The sequence below is a fragment of the Pygocentrus nattereri genome, chromosome 8, assembly GCF_015220715.1.
Source record: "Pygocentrus nattereri isolate fPygNat1 chromosome 8, fPygNat1.pri, whole genome shotgun sequence".
In the NCBI taxonomy this organism is placed as follows: domain Eukaryota; kingdom Metazoa; phylum Chordata; class Actinopteri; order Characiformes; family Serrasalmidae; genus Pygocentrus; species Pygocentrus nattereri.
In genome coordinates, this window is record NC_051218.1 from 38,919,897 (window position 1) to 38,945,379 (window position 25,483).

The 25,483-nt window shown below is 38.4% G+C and overlaps 1 protein-coding gene across 4 annotated transcripts in view; it reads left to right on the forward strand.

The window, feature by feature from the left end:
- Nucleotides 1–25,483, forward strand: part of fstl5 (follistatin-like 5) — a 242,777-nt gene that overhangs the window by 26,239 nt on the left and 191,055 nt on the right. For all 4 annotated transcript variants that reach the window (XM_017692046.2, XM_017692048.2, XM_017692047.2 and 1 more), the window contains exon 2: nucleotides 14,860–14,998. In XM_017692046.2, the coding sequence (XP_017547535.1) occupies nucleotides 14,860–14,998 (139 nt within the window). The remainder of the gene's footprint in view (nucleotides 1–14,859; nucleotides 14,999–25,483) is intronic.

Sequence of the window (25,483 nt, forward strand, 5' to 3'; positions counted from 1 at the left end):
TGGGCCAGGATTAGGATTACACTCCCCTCCCTCCCCTCCTCTAATCTGGTTAGAGAACCATGCATGTGCCTGCTTAGCCCAGCCAGACCACACGTCATGTGACCTTGACTTCATCTGGTCACATGATCAGCACCAGGTGCCAGCGTCTGCTGTCCTCCACTGACCACACGTTTGTCCTGGTCATGTCAAGGCATGTAAATGGGTCAATGGTAAGGTTTTGAAAATGACACTGAAAAGCGATTCTTATTATAAAGGATATGAAGCACGTTTTGTATCTGCAAGAATATATTCAACATACTGTACTGATATTTATTTCATAGTATTTTCACTGATATTGTTTCATTTTTAAACACATCATAAATTTTACCATCCAAAAAAAATGTCAATGGGCAAAACGTTAATAAAAATATTTATTTTGAAAGTTATTTTTGCCATATTTGCCATTACTGAATAAACTAGTCTTTGTACTTGGACATCTGTATCAAGATTTATATGAACTAAAGTTTGTTCATTCATTTATTGCAATAAATAAACATTATAAAACACATTTTAATCATTTTTTTGGAGTCACGCCATCTGACTTGGTAAACTGAACCAGGCTATATTGGTGTAGTAATGGTGAATTAGGTTGCTGTTTAAGGCCACTTGAGGTCATGTTTATGATGCAATGCGGTTTTCTTTACAGTATGTCAGAATAAAAGCCCTTTGTTGTAAGTTGTGTTGTATGACATTTCAGGAAATCAGTTTTTCAGTCATTTTAATCTGTAACAACTCGTCCTCCTGTCCTGTTTTTCAATGTTATCATTTTAAATTGTGCCAAACTGTTTTATTTTATAGTTTTTTTGTTAAAAGAAAGCTCCTTTTCAATTTTGAATTATCTACAACCCCAATTCCAATGAAGTTGGGACACTGTGTAAAACGAATAAAAACAATAGGATGATTTGCAAATCATTTTCAATCTATATTCAATTGAATAAACTACAAAGACAAGATATTTAAAGTTCAAACAGATAAACTTTATTGTTTTTTGCAAATATTCACTCATTTTGAATTTGATGCCTGTTCCAAAGAAGTTGGGACAGGGGCAACGAAAGACTGGGAAAGTTGAGGAATGCTCAAAAAACACCTGTTTGGAACATTCCACAGGTGAACAGGTTAATTGGAAACAGGTGAGTGTCATGATTGGGTATAAAGGGAGCATCCCTGAAAGGCTCAGTCGTTCACAAGCAAGGATGAGGCGAGGTTCATCACTTTGTGATCAACTGCGTGAGCAAATAGTCCAACAGTTTAAGAACAACGTTTCTCAACATGCCATTGCAAGGAATTTAGGGATTTCATCATCTACAGTCCATAATATCATCAAAAGATTCAGAGAATCTGGAGAAATCTCTGGAAGTAAGCAGCAAGTCAGAAAACCAACATTGAATGCCCGTGACCTTCGATCCCTCAGGCGTCACTGCATTAAAAACCCACATCATTCTGTAACAGATATTACCACAGGGGCTCAGGAACACTTCAGAAAACCACTGTCAGTGAACACAGTTCGTCGCTCCATCTACAAGTGCAAGTTAAAACTCTGCCATGCAAAGCGAAAGCCATATATCAACAACACCCAGAAACACCGCCGACTTCTCTGGGCCTGAGCTCATCTGAGATGGACTGACGCAAAGTGGAAAAGTGTCCTGTGGTCTGACGAGTCCACATTTCAAATTGTTTTTGGAACTCATGGACGTCGTGTCCTCCGGGCCAAAGAGGAAAAGGACTGTCCGGATTGTTATCAGCGCAAAGTTCAAAAGCCAGCATCTCTGATGGTATGGGGGTGTGTTAGTGCCCACAGTGGTAAACATGCCCCTGTCCCAACTTCTTTGGAACATGTTGCAAATTCAAAATGAGTGAATATTTGCAAAAAACAATTAAGTTTATCCATTTGAACATTAAATATCTTGTCTTTGTAGTGTATTCAGTTGAATATAGGTTGAAAAGGATTTGCAAATCATTGTATTTTTATGTTTTTATTTATGTTTTACACAACGTCCCAACTTCATTGGAATTAGGGTTGTATATATGTGCATGATCAGTCACACCACCTGAGAGTTTTACACTTTGGGATAAAAATAAATGCCTAAATAGCATTATGCTTTAATGCACAGTAAACGTATTACATAAAAGAAGTACAATAATGTGAAATATGGTATAAATGTCCATATCTGTGTATCTCAGTAACAGTAATGTATCACCAACATATTCTGGACACTTTATCAGAAATAACTACCTTTTAGCTTCACATTGATGGTCTTAAGTTAGAAATTGTAGCCCATCTGTTTGTGTTAGCCGTCCTCTAGCCCTTCATCAATGGTCAGTTTTTGACCACAGAGGAGCTCTTGTTTGGATTTTTTTTGATCACGGACACATCTACCAGAACCAAACATTACCATCACTATGCAAGTACTATCTAACTGTCACTGCTGTGCTGGTCCATCATGCAAATAACATCTGGTCAACAGGGGATCTGTGGTCAGAAACTGACCAGTGATGTGTGGTAGCAGCTGATAGTCTGTAACTGTACACCTGTGTAGTGAACCTATAAGATAGATGGACTTCATAAAGTAGCTTACAGAGTGGAAGTAGAAGGTAGGGGTTTCTAAAAAGTGATAATGTGAGAAAAATGTAATACTTGATGTTCCCCTAGTTTTTATTTCTTCTTCTATAGCTGGGGAGAGAAGCTAAGATGACTTGTTTCATTGATGAGAGCTTTCAGAGGTGTGTTTGAGGCCCAGATCCCTATTTAGCAGGACTGCAACAGCCAGGGGAGTTGCAGGTGACATATAGGATAGAATGAAAAGGAATCAACATTATTAATGGATGTGGTTTGTGATGGAATAGACTGAAAATACCTCCATCACTCTACGGCCAAATAATGTGAATCAAAATTGGAATGTAAAAATTAAAAATAAAGAAAATGAATGGTAATTCAGATCAAGGGTAAGCTAAATTGAATGTGGTGTCCCTCCTCATCTGAAAACGTGGAGAAAAATGCTGGAAGATTTGTTTTACTTTTACTGTCAGTAATACCTTCTATGAAAAAAGCACATATATCGCTGTTGGAAGAAAATGTGAAATGATAACTTTACAGGAGAAGGAAAAAAAAAACATACTTTACTTTAAATGTAAGTCAATGGAACCAAACTTTTTCCAAGTCATTTTGGGTGGTTTCTTTTGATCCATTCATCATGAAATTTGCATACATTGTGAAGAGCATCAGGCATTTTCAAATGATGTCAAAAACTGAAAAACATCAAAAATGGCAACAGTGATACACACACACACACACACACACACACACACACACACACACACACACACATATATATATATATATATATATATATATATATATATATATATATATATATATAATTTATATGTAAACAGAGGAACGTTGGCCAGTTTTGAATAGAGAGTCTCCAACTCCAACAGAATTATTCACTTTATCAGGTTTTTAGTGGTAAAGTCATCAGTGGATAATTACTCAACTTTAAAAGCTAAAACAGTAAATGTGAATTTGACTGAGGTCCACCAGCGCACCATATAATGCTGTACATGTCATGTTTTCCATTTTGTTGCAACTGTACAGTCTTAGATTTCCACAGCATGCATTATTTTCCAGCACAAATAGAAATCTTGCAAAAATAAATAAATAAACCAGACCAAATAAACCAAAATGCATGTAAGATGAGGCTCTTTTGCTGCACTGTCCTAATGATGGAGCTCATAAGGTTCAACGATTAGATATGGCATTAGGAATTCTACAGCATCACAAGATAGCAGATATCACAGAGTAAACATGCCTATTAAAAGAAATGCAATATGACGAGATCCTAAAGTTGTCCTTTTCTATTGTTTAGCTATAGCAATAGCATTGCAAATTAAGCTTCCGTCCATTAGCTGTTTTTGATAGCCTTTCAGTATTTGACGTCAAGGCCTTCTTCTTTTCTTGTGCCAGACAAAAAATAAAATAATATATAAGCTTTTACATTTGAAAGTAAAGCTGGTTTTTGTACTTCCAATTTAGAAGAAAGCTAAGCCTAATGCCTAAGCCTAAGCTCAGCTAAGCCACTGTGTCTGGATATCTACCAAGACTGTAACATGTTAAGATCAATGCCAGATGGTGGTCCAACCTGTCAACATGTTCCTCTTAGCTGGGAATGAAGGCTGGAGTGGTGTTAATGTATTGTTATACAACATGTTCTGTCCATATACTTCGCACAATTACACAGTTTTCACAATTACTAAGACTTCACATGTGGGCCATGGCTGCTGCTCCTGGCTGGGAAAACCACCAGTTCTAGAATCTACATTAACATTAACAATTAGGCCACATATAAACCATCGCCCCCGCAACCCTGATGGAGAAGCGGCTTAGAAAATGGATGGATGGATGGATGGATGGATGGATGGATAAACAATCACCAAATCAACTGCCAGATGGCAAATGTTGTCACTAAATGTTTCTTTGCTTTGTTTACTGACTCAAAATGGCCATCTTTAATATTTAAAACACACTGAATGGGGAAAAAAGTCTTTAGGGGTGGGTAATGTTGCCCAAATAATCCCGTTTCCCCCCAAAAATAGTGCAAAACAACCTACAGCTGACCACTCAGCTAAAAAGTAAACACAGTAAACCTGTCTACCTAAATATAATCATGAGAAAAAGTCGGGCACTCGCTACATGTGGGGTGGTTACTCAGATGCATAACGGCCTTAACCAACAATTCACATTTAAACTACAACGTAATGCAAGTCATCTGTCTAGCAGAGGTAAATTTGATCTGGTAACATGGTGAGTAGAAAGAGCATAATCCACAACATCACTTCCGAACACAATCCTTGGCTAATGTAAACTACTCTGTTGTGTCCAATTAGGGTGCCAAGACAGGCCAAGAACGAGAGAGAGAGAGAGAGAGCGCGAGAGAGAGAGAGAGAGAGAGAGAGAGAGAGAGAGAGAGAGAGAGAGAGAGAGGGAGAGGGAGAGGGAGAGAGAGAGAGAGGGAGAGGGAGAGGGAGAGGGAGAGGGAGAGAGAGAGAGAGAGAGAGGGAGAGGGAGAGAGAGAGAGAGAGAGAGAGACCTTTTATATCATTTAAGAGGCCTCTGGCTTTAAAATAGAATTTCATGTGATCTGTCTAGAATATTTGTCATCTTATTCTGCATTGCAGCATTATATCTTTTTAATTCACAATTTTATATAGCTTTTATATTTTCCTCATCAGTTGTCTCTCACCACAATACCCAGAATGCATTACCCAAATAACATCCATACAACCACTGGGAATCCCTGTGGTGTCAACCAATCCTGACCACTAGGCCATCCACCAATTTATAGGTTAGTCTTAAATCTAGTCTGTCTAATATGTCTCATGCTAAGACTGTTGTATGATTATTACAAGATTATTTAACTGATTTCTAGATATTTAGTACTTCTTTTTAGTGTTTACGGTAAGTCAGATTATTTCACTAAACTGGCACATCATTTTAATTGTTTCAAGAATATTTCTTACAAGTTATCTGCCAATATAGTGAGATAATCTGACTTACAAAAAACACTTAAAATAAACCACTTACAATCACTTAAAAATGTTCAGTAATCTGACAATAAGGTTGAAATTTCTCAAGATGAGAAATATTATATATGTTGACTAGATTTAAGACAATTTCATTTGCCAAAATAACATTTTTTTGCAGTGTAAATGCAACCAAGCAAGTATTAGGGTAAAACTTTTCTTAGTTGTCAAACACAATTGCATTAAAAAGAGTGACCAGAAAGTTTTTACCATTTAAGCCCAGGATAAAAGGTCCAGGTAAGGTCTAGTATCTAGATAAAGTTATATTGCTAACTTTAGTTTTTAGCTTGTTGTCCTCCTTGTCTGATTTCTGTTGTTTGAGTAAACGATGATGATTTTAAGGCAGGTCAAAGTTGTATGGTTGCAATAAGCTATTTGGTGAGTAAGCTCCCCTCCTTGTACATTTACCAGCCGATGAAAAGTCAAGAAAAATAAATAAATAAATAAACACATAAGAACAGCCCACTCCATAGTAGGTGTAGTTTTCAAAAAGCTCCTCCCACCTTCATGATACATCATCAGAAGGTGGTTTTCTAGTCTGTAGCCTCTTAAAAACCACCAGTGGTTCCAAAAAGCACTTTGTCATATTTCATAAACTACATTCAAAAGGTGGGTGTCGTATGAGAGCTGTACCTGTCCTCTTTCCAGTCAAATAGATGGGTGCTGTAATTCAAAACCCTTATAATAAAAGAAGCTGAAGGTTTTTCTATTGAAAGTCGACCCATTTTTCCACAAATCTGGGCTACAGACTATAAACAGATGGCGTCTCTTCAGTGATCTGCTCTGTAAACATTATTTTTGTAAAGTAATATTGTCACGCCTCGGACAGATTTCAGAACTGAAACAGACTACAATTCCCAGAATACCTTCGGGAGATCATGTGAACTCTCAGCTTCCTCCTGATTCGGGCTCTGAGACTGACTACACTGCCCAGAATACTACAGGGGATCACGTGACTTCTCACACTCGGTTGCAAACATATCAGCATTCCCAATCCGCTGACTATTGAGAGGGATCACCTGTGTTCATGTGTCACGTTTTTGCTAGATAGTATATAAGCCCGGGCTTTAGTGGTAGTCAGTGTGAGGTGTTGTTTCTTTGTGGACTTGCTGAGTGTTTATTCTGATTGTTACTTGACTGTGCTTAAGCCTTACGATAATAAAACCAGTACTTTCCCTTTTATCTGCACATATCTGGATTCTGCTGAATGGTTACAAATATAAAGAGCTTCTAAGATTTTTGGCTTTCAGCAGTAAACTTTAAGCATATAGTGATATCTGTGATCATAAAACACACTTTCTGTTCATTTGAGGGGAGTGTTTACAAAAAATAAATACAAAATTAAAATAAAAATTATCATTTATTTTGTGCAGTTACTGAATAATTTGTCTTACAGTTTTCAGATGGAAAAACCAAAATATACTCTTGAGAATAAGAGGTTAAACAACAAAATATCACTCTACAGACTACTGGGGTACCCCTGGATGCAAATAGTCATATTTAAAACAGATGTAGCAATGGTTCTGTTTTTCATTTTAGCTACAATAGTCCTCATTTAAAAACATCAGCAGCAGAAACTAAAGAACCACCCCAAAAAAGTATTCCATATATTTCCAAGACATCTACATCAAAGACAGTTGCTGCTGCCACCTAAGTTCAAGATGCCCAACTTTTTGAAAGGGGCCTGTGAGGAACTGTCGAGAAGCTTTTTAGAAAGCAGCTGAGTCATGGTGACAGATAATAGCTGCCCGCATTGATTGATTGAAAATGATTTATGGGATGGTGACCTCCTAACACTGCCTGAACACTGAAAATCCCAGGTCAAACCACAGCAAGAAGTAATTCTCCCAAACTGGTGGAATTCAGTGAGTCAGCTGCTTCAAGAAGCTTAAAAGACAGCAGTCAGGTGCCTGAAATAGCTTTGCCCGCTGATGCACAGCAACCTCACACAATGTAGGTATTTACAACCAAAATCAATCCTGACAGTGCACAAACTTTCTGAGCCAGCAGGACTGAAGGTGACCTTGGTGCCAAAGTGTGTCCATCCAGCTCATACAAGCTTAGATCTAAACGGTTCCTGAAAGGTTCAGAGCTCTTCACTGAATAATGAATTCAATCAGATAACATTCATCTCTGCTTTTACCCTTTAGCCCTAGGCTCAGACTCAGAGAATCCAAAACCCAGCACCATCTTGCTAAACAGGGAAAAAAGCAGAGCATGCAGTCAAACAACTTACCGACCTCGCTTGATTGACGCAATGAAGGAAGGATAAAAGTGCTTCGGGCTGACTGCTCTCTTGACTGCCTTTGCAGGAACGTGCCTTTGCCTATGGTTGCAGGGCCTGCTGGGAGACTGTCGTCATATGATGCATTGTGTACATTGTGAGTGATAGATATCCCTCATTTTAAAGTCAATGCCAAAAAGCTTTAACATGCCACGGCCGATTTATGGCCATCTGCTGAAGTTATGATGACTGTCCCTATAGTCGGAGCCACGGCTTTCAATCTTTTTCTCGTCACTCTGCTCTCTCACTCTCTCTCATCCTGTCCCTGTTCCCTGCCACCTCCCCTTTTTCATCCTCTCTCTCTCCAGTGAGCTTGTACTATCAGTCTGATGTATGTCCGTCATGCATGGCCTGAAAGCATTTTAAGCAAAGTGCATGACAGGCAGTTTCCCCTTTTAAAAGGCCCATATCATAGGGAAAGGAGTTCTATTCACTTTTTATTTTGAAACCAAGACGTTGATGAAGAATGTAAACATAATTTGCATCCACTCCATACAGTTCATATGGCAGAGGTCTTCAAATCTGGACCTTTAATTCAGTTTCCAATCTTGGATTTGGCAGTCACTGGTGGGTATAGCCCTTGGTGGCCAATCAGCTCCATCAATAGTTAAAATTAGCTTCCAGCTTTTACAAAATACAGGACTGGACACTGGATTCAAGGTCTAGATTTCAAGACCTCTGCCATTTGGAGACAAAGCTACAATAACAACCTGTTTGTCCTTTTTATGATGTACCAAAATACAGTACGTTCGGCCCAAAAGGGGCAAATATGTGCTGTAGAGCTTGAAATACTTGTCTGAAAATGATGGGTCAAGTTACGGGTTCAGACATAATTTTCCAAACATGTTGAGCTCAGATCAGCTTTAAATATTATTTGGAGTTTTCACTATATGTCTCCCACTTTTAGTGGATTTATTAACCTTTTAACAATCTTTAACCCCTTAAAATCTCAGGCTTTTTATGTACTAAGGCTTATTATTCAGTAACTTCAACTTTGGGCCCTGGCCATTTATGTAATTAATTTGGTATTAAATTAATCTGGTACACTGGAGTCACTCAAAATGCTGTTTACTATCCAGTGTCAACCAGAGGAGGATGGGTTCCCCTCTTGAGTCTTGGTACCTCCCAAGGTTTCTTCCTCTTGCTCTTAGGGAGTTTTTTCTTGCCACTGTTGCCATTGGCGACGCTCATGGGGGCTTGAACCCGGATTTTTCTTCTTTAAAGCTGCTTTGTGACAACACCAGCTGTAAAAAGAACTATATAAATAAACTTTGACTTGACTTTGACTCATGCTTTGTCTGTGAGATCCAAAGAGATCCTATATGCAGCAGTTCCACTGTGATGGTGGTATGTGAATATGTACTGTATTCTGAATGAAAACGTTTGCCATGTTTGGCGCTGATTTGATTGATACCTTCATTAAAGCGTAATTTAAATATACTTTCATGTTTAGCAATGGTCTGATGGTGGCTGTCATTGTTGGTACACTACAAAGTATCTTAACAGGTGCAATCAGTGTCAATGTGGAGCTTTATTCAGTCTCCAGTTGGTGGTGCCTGGGTTCAGCCCAAAATTTCAGCCTTGATTAAGGCTTTGATACAGCCAACTGCAGTATGGCTCATTTACATGTAAGGAGTGTTTCAGCCCATACTGCTTTTTGAATATGGCACATTTTTTTTGTAAAGACAGGGGTCAATTTAGAATGGTTCTACGTAGCACTAAAAAGAAGTTCTATTACTGTGATGATGTCAAGCTTGTAACCATAGAAGAACCCCTTTTGGTGCTGTACAGGACCGTTTTCAGAAAGGCTCTATAAGGAACCATTTACAACATATTCTCCATCAACGTGAAGAAATATTTCACCACGCAAAGAACCATTTAAGCATGAACTGGTACTGCATAGAAGTTGTGCTTCTAAGTAAAACCATTGACTTTACTAAGGAACCCCTTTTCAAGTGTGTAAGGGATAGAAGTTGGAAAATGGACATGTAAAAAAGATTGTGACTGGTTTTGTTACGTAAACCTATTCTATTTTAGGAGTGGAACTTATGAAAGTAAATTAGAAGAAAACTTAAAAAAAAGTGGTTTGGGCAGGAATATGTAAGATTCCAATGATTAAACTACTGATTCTGGAATACTTCTGGTCCTCCAGAGCTGGTGTCCAGCACAGTTTGGTAGTCCACTTGTTCAAACACACCTACTAATCCTGGCAATCAACAGCTGAGTTGAATCAGGCATGTTTAAGCAGATAAATCATTTAATTGTGCTGGATATCGGCCCTCCAGGACCAAAGTTGTGCATGCCTGATGTAGGATTTGTGGATTTGGAGACCTTTCTGGTGAAAATGGGTAATTGCAGCACACAATTTGGAACATGGGTTGTGTCTCCAACCCCTTCCTTGTGTGAATAAAAGTTTTCCAATTCACTTGAAAGAGAATAGAATAGAATTCAACTTTATTGTCATTGCATATGTCGCAGGTACAAAGCAACGAAATGCAGTTTGCATCCATCCAGAAGTGCTTAGCAGCAATATAAATATGTATGTTACAATGTACAGTAAGTATAGTATATACAGGTTAAAAAAATATGAGGGGGTATGAACATGAAGGGGGTTAATACAGGATATAAACAAGAATGTACAGATTATAAATATGAAGGGGTATAAAGTACTATGAACAGGTTATAAATATGAAGACTTAAGATAATTTGGTAAAACTTGGCAAAAGACGTCTTTTGAAGATGTACATCTACTTTTATCATTGTATCTTCATTATGTTATTTGGTATAATGTTGATTTTTCCTTTGAGACCTATTTATCAAGTTAGACCTTCTTTTTCAGCATGAGTGTGTGTGTGTGTGTGTGTGTGTGCGTGTGTGTGTGTGTGTGTGTGTGTGTGTGTGTTGTTAATAAATCAGAAAAACTCCAAAATCTGACCCAACACCTTTAACTTTTAGATGATCATTTCAGGCTTTACAGGGTGACTCGCAGCAGCACCACATTTCAGCGGTTTCTTCACTCAGTAGTGCTATTTCTTTCAGTTTTAACAGAGATATGATACACTGTGCAGCTTAAAAGAATGAGCTAAAAGAGGCCCTCAAAAGCAGATTCTTATTTAAAGTGTCTCTAAAGTCAAATATTTCTTATATGCATATGAAAGCAGTTGAATTGATTGTGATGGTGGTGTAGACCTCCTGTATATTAGCATTTTATGTTTGTTTATTTTACCTTGAGCAGTTGCCAAAAATACACAAAGACACATGCATGAGTCATGTGTCAGTGGGTGATAACTTTCAGCATGAAGTATACTGTGCTGTAGAGGTCACGTGGATCAAGCTGTGAGAGTCATGCATATTAAACAGTGGGAAATGTCTCCTAATAAACCAAAGTCCTCTGACCTGGAAAGCCAAGCCATTAAACATCCTGACACCTGCCAGGTGACACTATTAGGTTTGGTGGCGGTGTTTCTGAGCCAACTGCTGATTTTGGAATTGTAGTTTATAGAAATAAAACATTTCTATCAATCTTGGTGACACTTTATTTTAAGTGGCCCTTTTTACATGTAACAAAGAATCAACAGACTCTCATTAACATGACAAAAACCTATGAGGGTTAGGATTAGGTTTTGGGTTGAGGTTAAGGTTAGGGTTAGGATTAAGGTTAGGTGTTAGGTAAGGGTAGGTTTTAATGGAAGTAACATATTAACAAAACATCTACTTAATGTAAATAATGTATCAACAGAACATCTTCAGTATATTCAGATGCTTCACTACTGCCACCTCACTGATATGTTGTTCATGGGTTACTGATTAGAGTTTATTCATCATCTTTATTAATCATATTTGGTAATACTTGAACACTACTGCATGACATTGGCACAACTATACCATGAACACATCATGGTAGTTGTCATATGCTGTAATAAGTTCAAATGACATTTTGTAACCAGTGACATATCAGTGTCATGTTACCCATGTTACCATTACTGGTAATAGTCACAGCAGATACCATGGTGGTTAATACCATGACGGCTAAGTACAGTACAATTGGCATATGTTGTCATAACATCAAACATTACGGCATCTGTCGGTGATGGAAACATAACAGTTACGTTGCTGAATCTGTGATGACAACTCGTGAGAGTATATGACATCTGCCATGCATGCTTAGGTCAATGTTATGCAGAGTTCAAGTGAAGTTTCCCACATTTATCCATATGTGTTTTAAGTTAAGATGAAGAAGAATGTGGACTGCCTGGGGGCCCTAAAGACCAATTGAACTACTTTTTAAAATTGAGATGTGTATAAAGTTTAACTTCCACATAATGTAAAATCCTATAGCAAGTTTTTTTTTTCTTTCTTTCTATTTTGAATCTTACCATTCAAGCAAAGAACCATTAAGGAACATCCATTTTTTAAGAATGTAGACGTTTCTAATCTCAGTCCTGGTGACCCCCACCAAGCCCATTTTTATATTTTCATTCATATTCTCATTACTCGACTCATTAACTAATGAGCAAGGTCCTGGTCTAGATCAGTAGAGTAGTGAAAACAAAAAAGTAGAGGATGGGGTCGGTAGCACTGGTATTGGGAATGTGTGGTAGAACATTGTGGCTTCAAAACAGCTGAAGAGTTCTTTATGTCAGCTGTTGATGAGATGTTTATAAATTGGTGTTTATTTAATGTTATCACGTATTATTATGACACATGTGCACGTGCATCAGTGGCATTTCTGTCACTGAGAAGGCGGCATGTTGTCAGTAACTCTGTGAGACTGAAGTGTCTGTCACAGCAAACATGGGCTGATTCTAAATACCACATCTTTAGACAAAGTCAGGTTGTATTAGTAGCTTTGAATAGTATATTATAATCATTCATTACTCTGGCTTGAGCTTTAAGTCATATAAAATCTGTCACCTTGTACTGCATGTGCATGTCAACTTGTACACTTTTCTGCAATCAAAGTGGCTTAATATTGTTTAAGCCAGTGATTCCAGCCTTTTGAATGGTAGTGTGGGTCAATTTGGCTTTGTTTTTAACACCACTGCTATTTTTGGAACATACAGGCTGCTGTATCTTTTGAGACATTTATTTAGTTGTTTGTTTTTAAGTCAATGTATTTTAGAACAGTCCAGCACTGTTTGGTGATTTCCTTACTCAAACACACCTCAGTCAAGTCATAATAATAAGTGTTGTAAAGTGGACTCGAATAAAAGCCAACCGTTTTCACATATATTGGTTGTTTTTCTTCTCAGTGTTTCTTTTTTAAGTTCACCATGTTATCAAGTTCACTGGCTTACACTCAGTTACATCTTTAATTAATTGGATTTAGTGAGCACTTTTTGAAACATGTTGCTTTTTACACCAGAAAGTAAGATCCATGAAAATGATATTATTATGTTAAAAGAGAAATGAGGTCAGGACTTTGAGCTAAAAATAATTATTAAACAGTATTATTATTTACTAGGCTTAGTAGATGTGTTTGAGCAGGAAACTCTCTTAAGTGTGCTGAGTTTTGCCTGAATTTCCAAATTGTATTACATATATATATATATATATATATATATATATATATATATATACACATACATATATATATGAATGTTTATTTGTTTAAAGAACCACCAATATTAATATAAATACAAATAACCTTTAGGGCTGTATTTTTAAATCTCTCCATGAAGTCAGGTATTACAGTTATAATCCTGTTTGGTCTTTCAATAAATTAAATCAGGTGAGCTACTGATGGAAATCATTCAAGTTTGTTGCATGTCCTGCTACTTGTGATCCTAGTGACCCCAACCACATTCAGTGATGCTGACATCTGGACTCTTTTATTTTATGTTTCTCTATCAAACAAAAAATTCCCAGTGAAAATCTAGAAAGCATCCATCCATCCATCCATTTTCCAAGACGCTTCTCCGTCAGGGTCATGGGGGGGGGTGCTGGAGCCTATCCCAGCAGTCATTGGGCGGAAGGCAGGATACACCCTGGACAGGTCGCCAGTCCATCGCAGGGCATCTAGAAAGTATTCCCAAGGAAAATAATTGGATGTAACAAACAAACGAACAAAAAAATCCCAGTTAAAATCTATAGTGCCTATAAATACCTAAAAATTCTAAATAAATATCTGAGTGAAAACTTACAAAGAATTCCCAGGGAAGATTTCTATTTGAGAGTTTCCACTGAAAGCACATCATCGGAAAGAGAACAACTGCATGTTATGAATTCTGAAACGTACAAAAAATTCTCTAGAGAAATTCTGTATGGAAGCAATTCTCAGTAAAACTTCACCAGGGAAAATGTATATGTAAAGCGCTTCCCAGTGAAAATCGACAAACAATTTCCAGGGAACACTGGTAGTTAGCGAGTCCATTGTTCTGAGAACATACGAAGCTCCTTAATTATTTAGCTAAAAAACTTTCTAAAATACATTTCATTTTCCAAAAGAGTCATTAATGTGCAGAAATGGTACTTGCGAAACTTTTCCTGCTTTATCGTAGTTTCTTCCCAGCTACCACGCTCCAACACACCTGCCATTCTCACCAATCCATGACAATCAATATTGACGCAAATGCAGTTTTGCACACACAGCAGCAATTTCACCCTCTTAACGCTCAATCCAAATATAAGTCCTGCCACCTGGAACCGCAGCCTAATTCACACTAAGTCGTCACAGCAATTATCTTAATGTATCACCTATTTGTCTTGCTTTTATCTTTATTTCCTCGTGATGCCTCTCTTCCCTTAATTGATTCAGGGGAGATTTAATCTTGTGTGTGAGCCTCTTATTGATAGCATTAGTTTAAACCCTCTGCAGACTGGCAGCTCCTATTGTCTGCTCTAATTACTCCATCGCTGATGTATCTTCTGTGGCTAAATGGCTATCGAGCTCAGTGTGGTGCGGAGACTCCTCGGCTTGGCGTTTTTATTCATTTGTTTGTGTTTTTCTCTTGCAGGGGAGAGCCAATGAGGGGCTCTGGATGGTGGTGGGTGGCCATCCTGCTTTTTGGCGGAGTCCTGGGGGTGGAGTCTCGGCCCAGCATGGACGGACTGGCTCCGCCAGCCTATCGACCGCTCGTTAGATTCCGTCACAAGGTATTGATCTCTCCTGTTCCATTAGCCCTCCCTTAACAAGAGGAGACTTGGGCCTCACCGAGTATGATGCTAATTACCAGGGAAGTCAACAGTCACATTGATTGTCTCTGTTTTGATTTCTGGCTCCGCTGGCACTGGATGATTTATCATATAGCCCTTCGGTAACGGACCACATGTCAAGCCGGCATCACCTTTAGCATCCTAGAGCTGGAACAGTATTAGTAGTAGAAGAAAGTGAGGAAGCAAAGCTGTAAGCAGCAGATTCTGACCAATCTGTGGCTGGAGTAGAACTTGCCTAGCATTATTGCATAATTGGATGTTTATTGACTGACTCGAGCAGTAGGGGGTTTGATTGTGTGCGCACAAAATCACACACAATCAGAGGCTGGAGACAGCCTTTTTGTTTTCCTGAAAGCCTCTAACGAGCTTCTCTCGTGCCCTCCCTCCATTCGCCGCAGGAGCCAGGCCTGGCAACACTGCGAGGCTCCACATTATGTAATGGATCAATTAAACCCTGACTGGGATGGCCCACTGGCTGGGGCCAGAGAGGGTGACTCTCTGTCAGGACCGAGCCAATGAATGAAACAAAGCCTGTCAAAGTCTCCTTGAGGGAACACAGACTCACACTCTGTCTCAAAGTAAGAGCGAAAAAACAAACTCTCCAGATTTCCTCCTGGCGGAACGTCATCCATTTCTCACCGACACTTCTGCTCGAGTGAGCTGATTAGGCACTTCAGCAAATTAACGAAATATTTAATTTGCGTTTGTGGATCAGTGTCGACAAAAAGAGCACTATAGAGCAGGAATGACGGAATAGACAGAACCACTGTGTGACTCTTAATAGAGCAAACTAAGATAAAAAGAAGAGGAAAAAAGAGAGACTTAAAATTATTGCAGTGAAGTCTATTACAGTGGATGGACAAAATGTAGGACAAATTCTCCATCTGTCTATATTAGCAAACATCTGAGCTGGAAGACCTTCAGATGTCCTTCGCTACTCATCAGTCTTCCATCCAACTCAGCAGAGATTTGTACAAAGGATTTCCGCTGCAGTGATGCAGTCCTAATGAAAATCTATAACATATTCCCAGTACAAAAAATATGTGCAAACAATTACCTGTAGAAAAAAAAAATCTATAAAAAATGTCAGGGAAGATATTGTATCTATGTTGAGAATTCCCAGTGAAAATATGAACAACATTCCAAGTCAAAATCAAGAATAAAATAAGAACTCCCAAAATTAAGAATTCTTAGTAAAAATTTAGGATTTGCCGTGAAATTCTATATGTCAAGAATTCTATGTGAAAATCTGTATGCTGAGAATTCGTAGAGTGAAAAAAGATGCATTCCAAGGAAGAATCTCTGTTAAGAATTCCCAGTGAAAATCTATAAAGATTCCCCCAAGGTAAATTTGTAGGTTAAGAATCTTACAATTAAAAAAAAACAAAACAAACAAAGAAAAAAAAAACAAAACAAAAAGAAAAATAATTTCCCAGTGAAAATCTCTGATGCACTGCTAAAATATTCTGCATGTTAATAATTTCAAGTGAAGCTCTATAAAAAAATTCCCAGTGAAAATATGAAAATCTTTCCCAGAGAAAATCCACGTGTGTAGAATTCTCTGTGAAAATATTCAAAGCATTCCCAGAGAAAATCTCTGACTTGAATCGCATGAAAATTCCATGCAAACGTAGGTATATATGCTAAGAATTCCAAGATTGAAAATATGATGCATTCCCAGGGAAAATATGTCTGTTAAGAATGTTCCATTAACATAAATAAATAAATAAATAAATAAATAAATAAAATCTTGCCTGTTAAGAATTCCCTATTCCCTTTTTAGATTTTGAAAATATATAAAGAATTCATAGGGAATATCTGTATGTTAAGCAATCTTAGTGAACATCTATAAGAATGTCCAGGAAAATCTGTGCACAAACAATCCCAAGCAACAATCTGCAAGTAAATAATTCCCAGAAAGTAAGTTACGGAGTAAATTTGGACAGAATTCCTAGGGAAAAAAGTTCTTCTAAGTAACGTGGAAATTGCAAGAAATCTGCGATGACAACTGCAACTGCGTTCCTCCTCATTTAAAATGTACAGCAAAGCAAAATCAAACTGGGGTAAGCACATTCTATTACTCATGCAAACACAATGTAGGGCATAACTGCATGCACAGCCACAGAGGTAGACAATGCACTGAGCTAAATTTAGATCTGGCTATGAATAAAAAGACAATGTTCAAAGGGCTCATGGAGATTTAATGGTAAACAGATTGTGGTTTGATCTAAAAATAATGACACTAGTGTGCTTTTTCATCACATGTTAGAACTTGGTAGACTCATATATGTAATATAGGTCAAGTATAGTCCGTGAATGAAAGGTGAGATCAGGATTAGATCTCTTTAGTTGATCAGATATCGCCTAAACCTGGATTACAAAGCAACATGTGAGGAAAATAGCCTTTATCCCCTAGAAACTATGACATGCAGAGGACCTGTGGAGCCTTCTCTCTCTAACTCTGTCGTCAGGACAACGAACAGTAATTGTTGATGAAAATTGCAGAGTAGCTCTACGCACGTTTGCCTGCTGAGCTAGAATCCCCTATTTCCTCTGTGCTCATACTTCACACAGCGTAATGGCCATTAATGCCGCCTTGACCTTAACCATTTTGTCTGTAAATGGTAGAGAAAATGGTGCATTAACTGAAAACATGCAGTGTTTATTTTTGTTTGGATTTGGAAGCCGTATAGTCGTGGTTTCTGAATCTTTAGTTTAATGGTAATGCAAAACTGTCCAGTAATGGGAGAGGTAACACAGTCCAGCTCGACAGTATAGTACGTTGCTGAGGAATGAGCATTCAGAGCTCAAGAAAAAATATGCTGTTTTTTTTTTCCTCTTTTGTTTGGAGTAAACAAACTCTCCTCCCTCAGGGTCAAACTGATGCACCTTCAGACTGAGGCAAATTGGATCCGCATTTGATTCCCTTTTCACAGCACATCTACTGCCAAACAAGCCCCATACTGCGTTCCCTCTCTATTGTTATACAATGTCCTTTCTTATAAACAAGCAGTGCATACTGAAAGGCCGAGAGTGGATGGACAAAGCAGAATAGAGTCTATCGTACTTCAGGATTATTGAGTCGTTCCATTCAAATATTTAATCATTGACCTACGCTCCTCGAAATAAAGGTGCCAGAATTGGTTCTTTGAAGCAGTGCAATAGAACGACCAGTTTTGGTTCTCTTAAACCTTGGGTATGTTTCTGACTGATTTCTGCAGATGAGTATGCTGTTCTTGAACCGAAACAAACTCATCCAAACAAATAAGTATGGCAGCTTGCTGCTGTTGATTTTGCTGCCCACTCGCACCGATACAGGAGGGAAAAGGCAGGTAAAACCCATTCAGGTGAGGGTCATAGATGTGGGACATGATTCATGTTTTTGCTGTACATGAAGAAAATTCAGCGGTGCAGAAATTTGTACAAAGAATTCCCACTGCAGATCTGTAAAGAAAGCCAATCAAAAATTCCCAGTGATAACATATGATGCATTCTGAGGGAAATTTAGTATGTAACGAATTTTCAGTGAATGTCTGGAAAAAAAAAACGTTTAAATAATAGGGTTAGGGTTAGGGTTAGGGTTAGGGTTGAACATTTATATGGCATTCCCATTTACATCAAGGAAAATCTTCATATAAACAATTCCCAGCATTTCCAGATGAAATCAGCATAAAATTAATTCCCAGATGAATATATATATATATATATATATATATATATATATATAGACTTCCCAGATAAAATCTGTATGACATTCCATAGCAAAAATCTGTAATTAAAGAATTTCAAGTAAAAATCTATAAATAAATCTCAGGGAAAATCTTTTTGTAAAACCTTCCCAGCATTCCCACATAAAATCTCTATAAAACAAATTCCCATTGAACTTCTATACAGCATTCCCAGATAAAATTTGTGTTTAAAGAATTTCCAGTGAACATCTACTTAGCATTCCTCAGGGAAAATCTGTATTTGAAGAATTTCCAGTAAAATGTATAAATAAATCTCATGGAAAATCTGCATGTAAACATTTTCCAGCATTCCCAAATAAAATCAGTATAAAAGCAATTCCCAAAATTTCATGAAACATATTCATGTTAAAATTTCTCAGCATTCCCAGATAAAGCCAGTATGAAAGGAATTTCCAGTAAATACCTAAACAGCATTATCAGAGAAAATCTATATTTTATAAATTTACTTTGAATATCTATAAATCTCAGAGAAAAACTTAATGCAAGTTATTCCCAATGAAAATCTATGTCAAGAATTCCTAGGGATGCGATCTAGGCTAAATAAAGCATTCCCAGAGCAAATCATCATGTTCATTGATGCTGACAGGCTGTCTGTGGGCTAAGTGGATTTGATTTTGTCCTCACTTGAGTATGCTGACCAACTAAGCAGACAGCTAACAGGCTAGGAGGCTCCAATAATATTCACAAACAAGCTCAGAACTTAAATCGTTACTAAATGAACCAGACACCAGCATCCAAAGTAAAACGTATGTTATGATGTTGGATATGTCATGAACTTCCAATGTCCATGTTTAAAACTACAGGGAAGCGGAAATGATCTTAGCAGTGGTGACTGGGTCAACAAAAGCCACTTGCAAAGTGAATTAACTGTGTGGTGTCGTGACATGCATGGCTGGCACTAGTCATGATATTATTTACCTCTCAGGAAGAAAAAAGAAGATATACGGTGTGAATATAGTATGCTCTGCAGCAGACATTACTGACCGCCCTGCCATCCACTTCGCTTCCGAAGTTGGGATGACCAACGAGCGTGAAAGTTTTTCGCACACAAAGTTAACACTTAAAAATGACCATATCCTCACAGAGGACAGCAAAACATGTTGAACAAAGGGTGATTTGTGGGTTTAGTTCACAGCTGTCTTTCAATAAGCACAGGGAACTGTATTAAATTGAAAAAAAAAACAAGTCTTAAATTTCAATCTCTATAAATAATATATGTCCTGTAACTGTACTTAATATTGACTTCTATTCCAATGAATGCTTCTGTTCCACTGAATGCAGGGTCCTGTTGCAATGCATAGGTGATCTTTAAAAATGCCTTGTCCTTGCAGCACTTCATCAGGAAATGTAGTCTTTATGGAGTCCCTTAGCCTGGAGCTAGCCCTGTTACACCGCGGTTTGTTTGTTTTATGGCACAGGAAAATGGAGATAAGCTGTGACCCCATTAGCCCTGCATGAGCACAGACAGTATCAATCACAGAGAGTAATTCAGCTTCCAGTGTGCGGCTTTGTCCAGCTTTGTCCAGCTCAGATGAATGCCAACGTGATATGTGGAATTCAAAGCTACACTTTCATCAACAAAGCCCCACCTCTTCGTTCAAGCCAATCAAACCTAACAGTAGCCTGCATATCCATGCTTTCAGAACATCTCAGTGTTTTCAATACCATCTGAAAGCGTAACATTTCATGATGAATAGACCAACAGAAATAGCCCAAAATGAAATGAAATAAAATCTGGTTACACCGACTTACATTGAAAATGAGCAATGTTTTCCTTTTACTTTTGGAACTTCTGAAGAAAAGATGTCATTGCTTTAAAACATAACATGCACTCTCCAGTCAGTGTGATTGCTGTATGGAAATTAAGCCCATATTAAATTCATTGTTTCTGTGATGTCACTATAACCAACACATTCACGCATATCCACCTCTTCAGCCTACAGCAGTTAAGCCTGCCCATTCATGCTGAAGCTCTAAGGAATGCTTCAGCCTAGACCACTTTTTCAAGAGAGGATAGCCAATCACAGCTGAGCTTATTTACATATATCAGAGCATAGCAACACAAACAGCCTGTTGAATTCTTAGGGATAAAAAGGCACTTTAAACGTAAACCATGACTGTTTTTTGTGCATTGGGTCATATGCACAAGCTTTGGTGCCCCTTCATGCTTTCAAACACCATGCTCTGTTGAAGTGAGCACATCTTCCACAGAGAACGCCCTTTTTAAAAATAGTTTTAATGCAAAGTTGCTGTTTATGTCCTGAATATGATATAGATGGAATGTGGCCTGTGCAAAACCATTGGCACATTTTGTAGTTTTCCAATCTGTGAACCTCAGCAAATAAAGAGAAATTGTGCACTATTTAGGTTCCTGTATGCTGATGTGAAGTTAACTTCACTTAAGATATTTCACAAAGCTCACTTTAACCCCAAAGTCAAGCCTGTCCAGTAAGTAAAGAGCTGAGGGACATTCTTATTGGATCTTCACCTTTGGGCTTAAGTTAACTGGCTAACTGAGAAATCTTGGACTGCAATTCAGTCACTAGAGTTTGTTGGCACTAGAGTCTTTGGCAATGGTGCATTAAGCAAACGTTTATCAGTGATCAATGATCATGTGGATGAAAACAGTTTGCAGACTACCAAGGTCAAATGTAATGTGGTCATATGTCCTCTTTTTGGGACCTAAAATGTCAGGACAGGACAATGGAACAAAATGTGTGATTTGACCAGAGATGCCCAACCTTTCACTGGGATGCCCAAACTTTTCCCAGGCAAATGCCATAGATGTGATCAAGTACATAAAATGTGAGATACAGCCTTTGTGAATCATGGCAGAAGCAGAGAATGAGAAGTAGCAGAGGCAGATGCTCACAGGAGAAAAAATGGAATTAATTCCTTTAATTCCTATCTGCAAATTAATTCTAGGAAGTTAATCATTTCATAGATAGAGCTGTAGTTTTCAGAAGATCCGAATAAAACAGGGATGTGTGTGGTAGAACCCCAATCAACCTGGACTGGAATATGTCTTTTCAGATAGCGAAACATCAAACCACTGCCGATGGAGAGCGTAATTAAGGTCTTGCCTTTATCTGACGATGCATTTTTAATGCTAATTGTGTCTTATCGGTAAGGACTGTGAGGACGGAGAGAGAAAGCACAAGAGGAAAGGAAGCAAGAGAGAGGGGGAGAGAGAGAGAGAGAGAGAGAGAGAGAGAGGGAGAGGCAAGGAAGAGGTCAAGCCAGGCATCAGACTTCATGACCTGCCTCAACCACATAGCAAAGCTAGATTAGAGTGGGATAAGCTCAGAGAGAGAGAGAGAGAGAGAGAGAGAGAGAGAGAGAGAGAGAGAGAGGCAGCAGTGTTTTTACTCGGGTTTTGCAGGGGCTGCTCTGGTGAACGGGCTCTGTGGGATTTGTAGGAGAGATAAAGTTGAGGTAGTAAGCGTTCAGACGGCTGGTGGCCAGCTTATTTTTAGTCACGCAGATGGGCGCTCCAAGGCCCTGCTGAAAAACAGGAGGTGCTAAGAAAGAAAAAAAAAGAAAAACACAGAAAAATCAGCCGACATAGTGGGTCTCACACCAGCAACTGAGTAATCCATCCAGAAAGCCAAATTACAGATCTGTTACATAACAACACTAATTACAGATTACCTAATGAGCTATTGTGTTTACGACCTTCATACATTGTGATAATTGTTTCATTGGAAATACCATAATTGCTCATTGCAGACAAACGGAAAATAATGGAAAAATGAAAGCTTTGAGAAAAGCTCTGTCAGCAAAGCTTTTTGGTCTTAGTTCTTTCTTTTCCTTTGTCAGTGTCTTACTCCTTCTCTATAAGCTTATCCTACTCTAAGCTAACTTTTTTACATTGGTTGATAAAAGCTTCTTGCTGAGATCACACTTTTAGTGTGGTTGTAGTCAGGGCTTGATTTTAGCAAGGGGGTGCTGGTCAAAAAAAGACAAAAAAACGCCCCCTTGTAAACTTAGGATAGATCATAGACATCTTAAGATATCCATTCTTTTCTCAATATTTGAGATTTCCACACTACGGAACTGGTTTTGAAAAGAATAGCAGAACAACAAGCAGTGGAAACAGGTTTAACCAGAGATGCTTGAAGTTAAAAAAAAAGAAAATTGGAGCTTATAATCTTTGATGATTGGCTTAATATTTGGTACATATAAGGTCTAAATATGATAAAAAGGCGACACAACCAGCTGCAACATTACGGGAAAGGGTGTTACCATCATGTCTGATATTCTAAATGTTGTTGGTAATTGCTCTGGAAAGTTTAGTTGGAAGGAATAAAATGTTGTTTAAAGAGCCAGTAAATCCAGAGGCATCAATAAATGATCTAGCATTCCATATATGAACAAAACTGAGTAGCTCATGTCTTACAATTTTTATGAGGATGGATAAGAGCTGAGCCTTTAGCCAGAAACCACAAACAAGCTTAAAGTATGAAGGGATGAGGCTGACCCTGATGCTAACTGATGACAACAGAGTTGGTCTGATTCAAAACCAGAGGTTTAAACAGTTTGTATGTAGCTTGTAATACAATTGACCAATGAGTCTAGTTTCATGCAAGTGCAGACCTTTGGAGGCTTCTGTTTTAACCTTGCAGGCCGGACCACACCTTCTACCCCATTCCACCTTTTAAGATTAAGATGGAACACAGAGAAAATGGAGAGGTGGTGGGCTAAAAACAAAAAATAGAAGATAGAGATGGAAATTTAGAAGACATCAAGTAGGAAAGAGGAGCTTCTTGTTTGGTTCTCACCAACTACTCAAACTTATTACACAACTTACTTAACACATATTATGAAGCAAACCTTTTTACCAGTAAGGTAACACTGTACACCATTTTAATTAGTGAATTTAGGTACTTTAAGGTGCACCTTTTTACATTTATGGCATTTGGCTTATGATCTTATCCAGAGTGACTTACAGTTTGATCAATTTACACAGGTAGGCGAAGGTAGTGTTAGGAGTCTTTCCCAAGGACTCTTACTGGTATAGTGTAGGGTGCTTGTCCAAGTAAGGGATTGAACCCCAGTCTACAGCATAGAAGGCAGAGGTGTTACCCACTACACTATAGCAACCATCTATTGCTAAAACAGCTTGGAAACTCTCCATAGAAAAGAACTGACCATAAAAGAGGATGTCCTGTAGTGGCTCCACAGGAGCCTAAGTTCAGATTCAGCGTCAGCTAGAGGGATGTAAAGCCTGCAGCATTGGCTGGAGGGTGGTGTTGGGATGAGTTGAATTGGCATTTCTGATCCAGAACTAATCATCCAACATCAATGCCTGACCTAATGCTTTTATGGCTAAATGCAAGCAAATGTTCCAACATAGTGTAAATTCTTCCCATTAGAATAGAGGTCATGACTACAGCAAACAGGGGCAAAATCTCTATTAATGCAATTGATTTCAGAAGAAGCACTGGATGGACAGGTGTCTACAAACTTTTGAACATAAATGCCTCTTTTCCATGACAGGGCCAAGTGGTTCTGAGCAAGAAGGGTCAATGTTCCAGTGGCACCCTTACACGGACACAGTTTGACACAATGAGATGTAAAACTGGGTTCAGAGTGCACCCACAGAAGCATTTAGTGGGATTACATAACGACATAGCTGTTGAAAAACACCCATTAAGAAGATAAAGACCCATGCACAAGAGTGCAATTTTCAATGTCAGGTAGTGAAATAAAGACAGAAAGATAAAATAAAAAAATAGATTTGTTCCTTGAGCTGTACCCTTCTAGGCTTAGCTAATCATTGCATAAGTAGCCAGCTACAGGTGCAGCCCACCACAGTACAGCCTTGGTGTCAGAACACTCTGGTTTAGATTTGAAAAATCTGAGAACACATCGAGAGACTATTTTGGAGTGATGGCTGAAATCGAAGGTGTTTTGTAATGTGTGTGCAGGCTTTTAGCAGCATAGCTGCTCTTTTGTGTAGCAGATGGAACAAGAACCGTAACTGATCTCACGAGTCGGCACCAGCACGGAACGGAACAGTATGGCCCTGAGAACCATTTGGCTTGAAAAAGAAAAAGAGGCTGCATTCAGATTTACTGAACACTTACAGGAATTGTCTGTGTTTTCAGTATAAGACAAGGAAACCGCTGCCAAAGTGCTTATGTAACCAAATCAGGCACTCTTACCCAATTTGTTCTGGTTGTAAGTGACACAAACACATACACGTGAACAACAGATGCTGCTGTCCATTCTAAGTGATGGATTTCTCTCTCCTTCTCACACAGTAAGTGCAAGAGTGCTTTAGTAGTGGCTCTAGGCTTGCTGCATTATGCATCAACTCCATTATGCTCCTCTACAAGGAGCAAAGAAAAAGACTGAATCAAAAAATATGAATCCTCCTCATTCCTCATGCTCCTCCAGTCACACATCCAGGAAAATGAATCTCGGCAGTCGGAGAATCAAATATTCATGCCTCTGTCATTCCTATTCACAGTCAGTGGACCGGCCAATCTTAATGGAGGATTCCACCTGCAATAATTGGGCTTTTTAATGCCTGTGTAATGGCGATGATTGTCGATATACATGAAATACGGATTGCCCTGAGGTAAATAATTTGACAGTGCTGCCCTTTGAAATGGTTAAGTTTAAAAGAATGATGACATGTAACATTTGCCTTGTGTCTTCCACAATAATA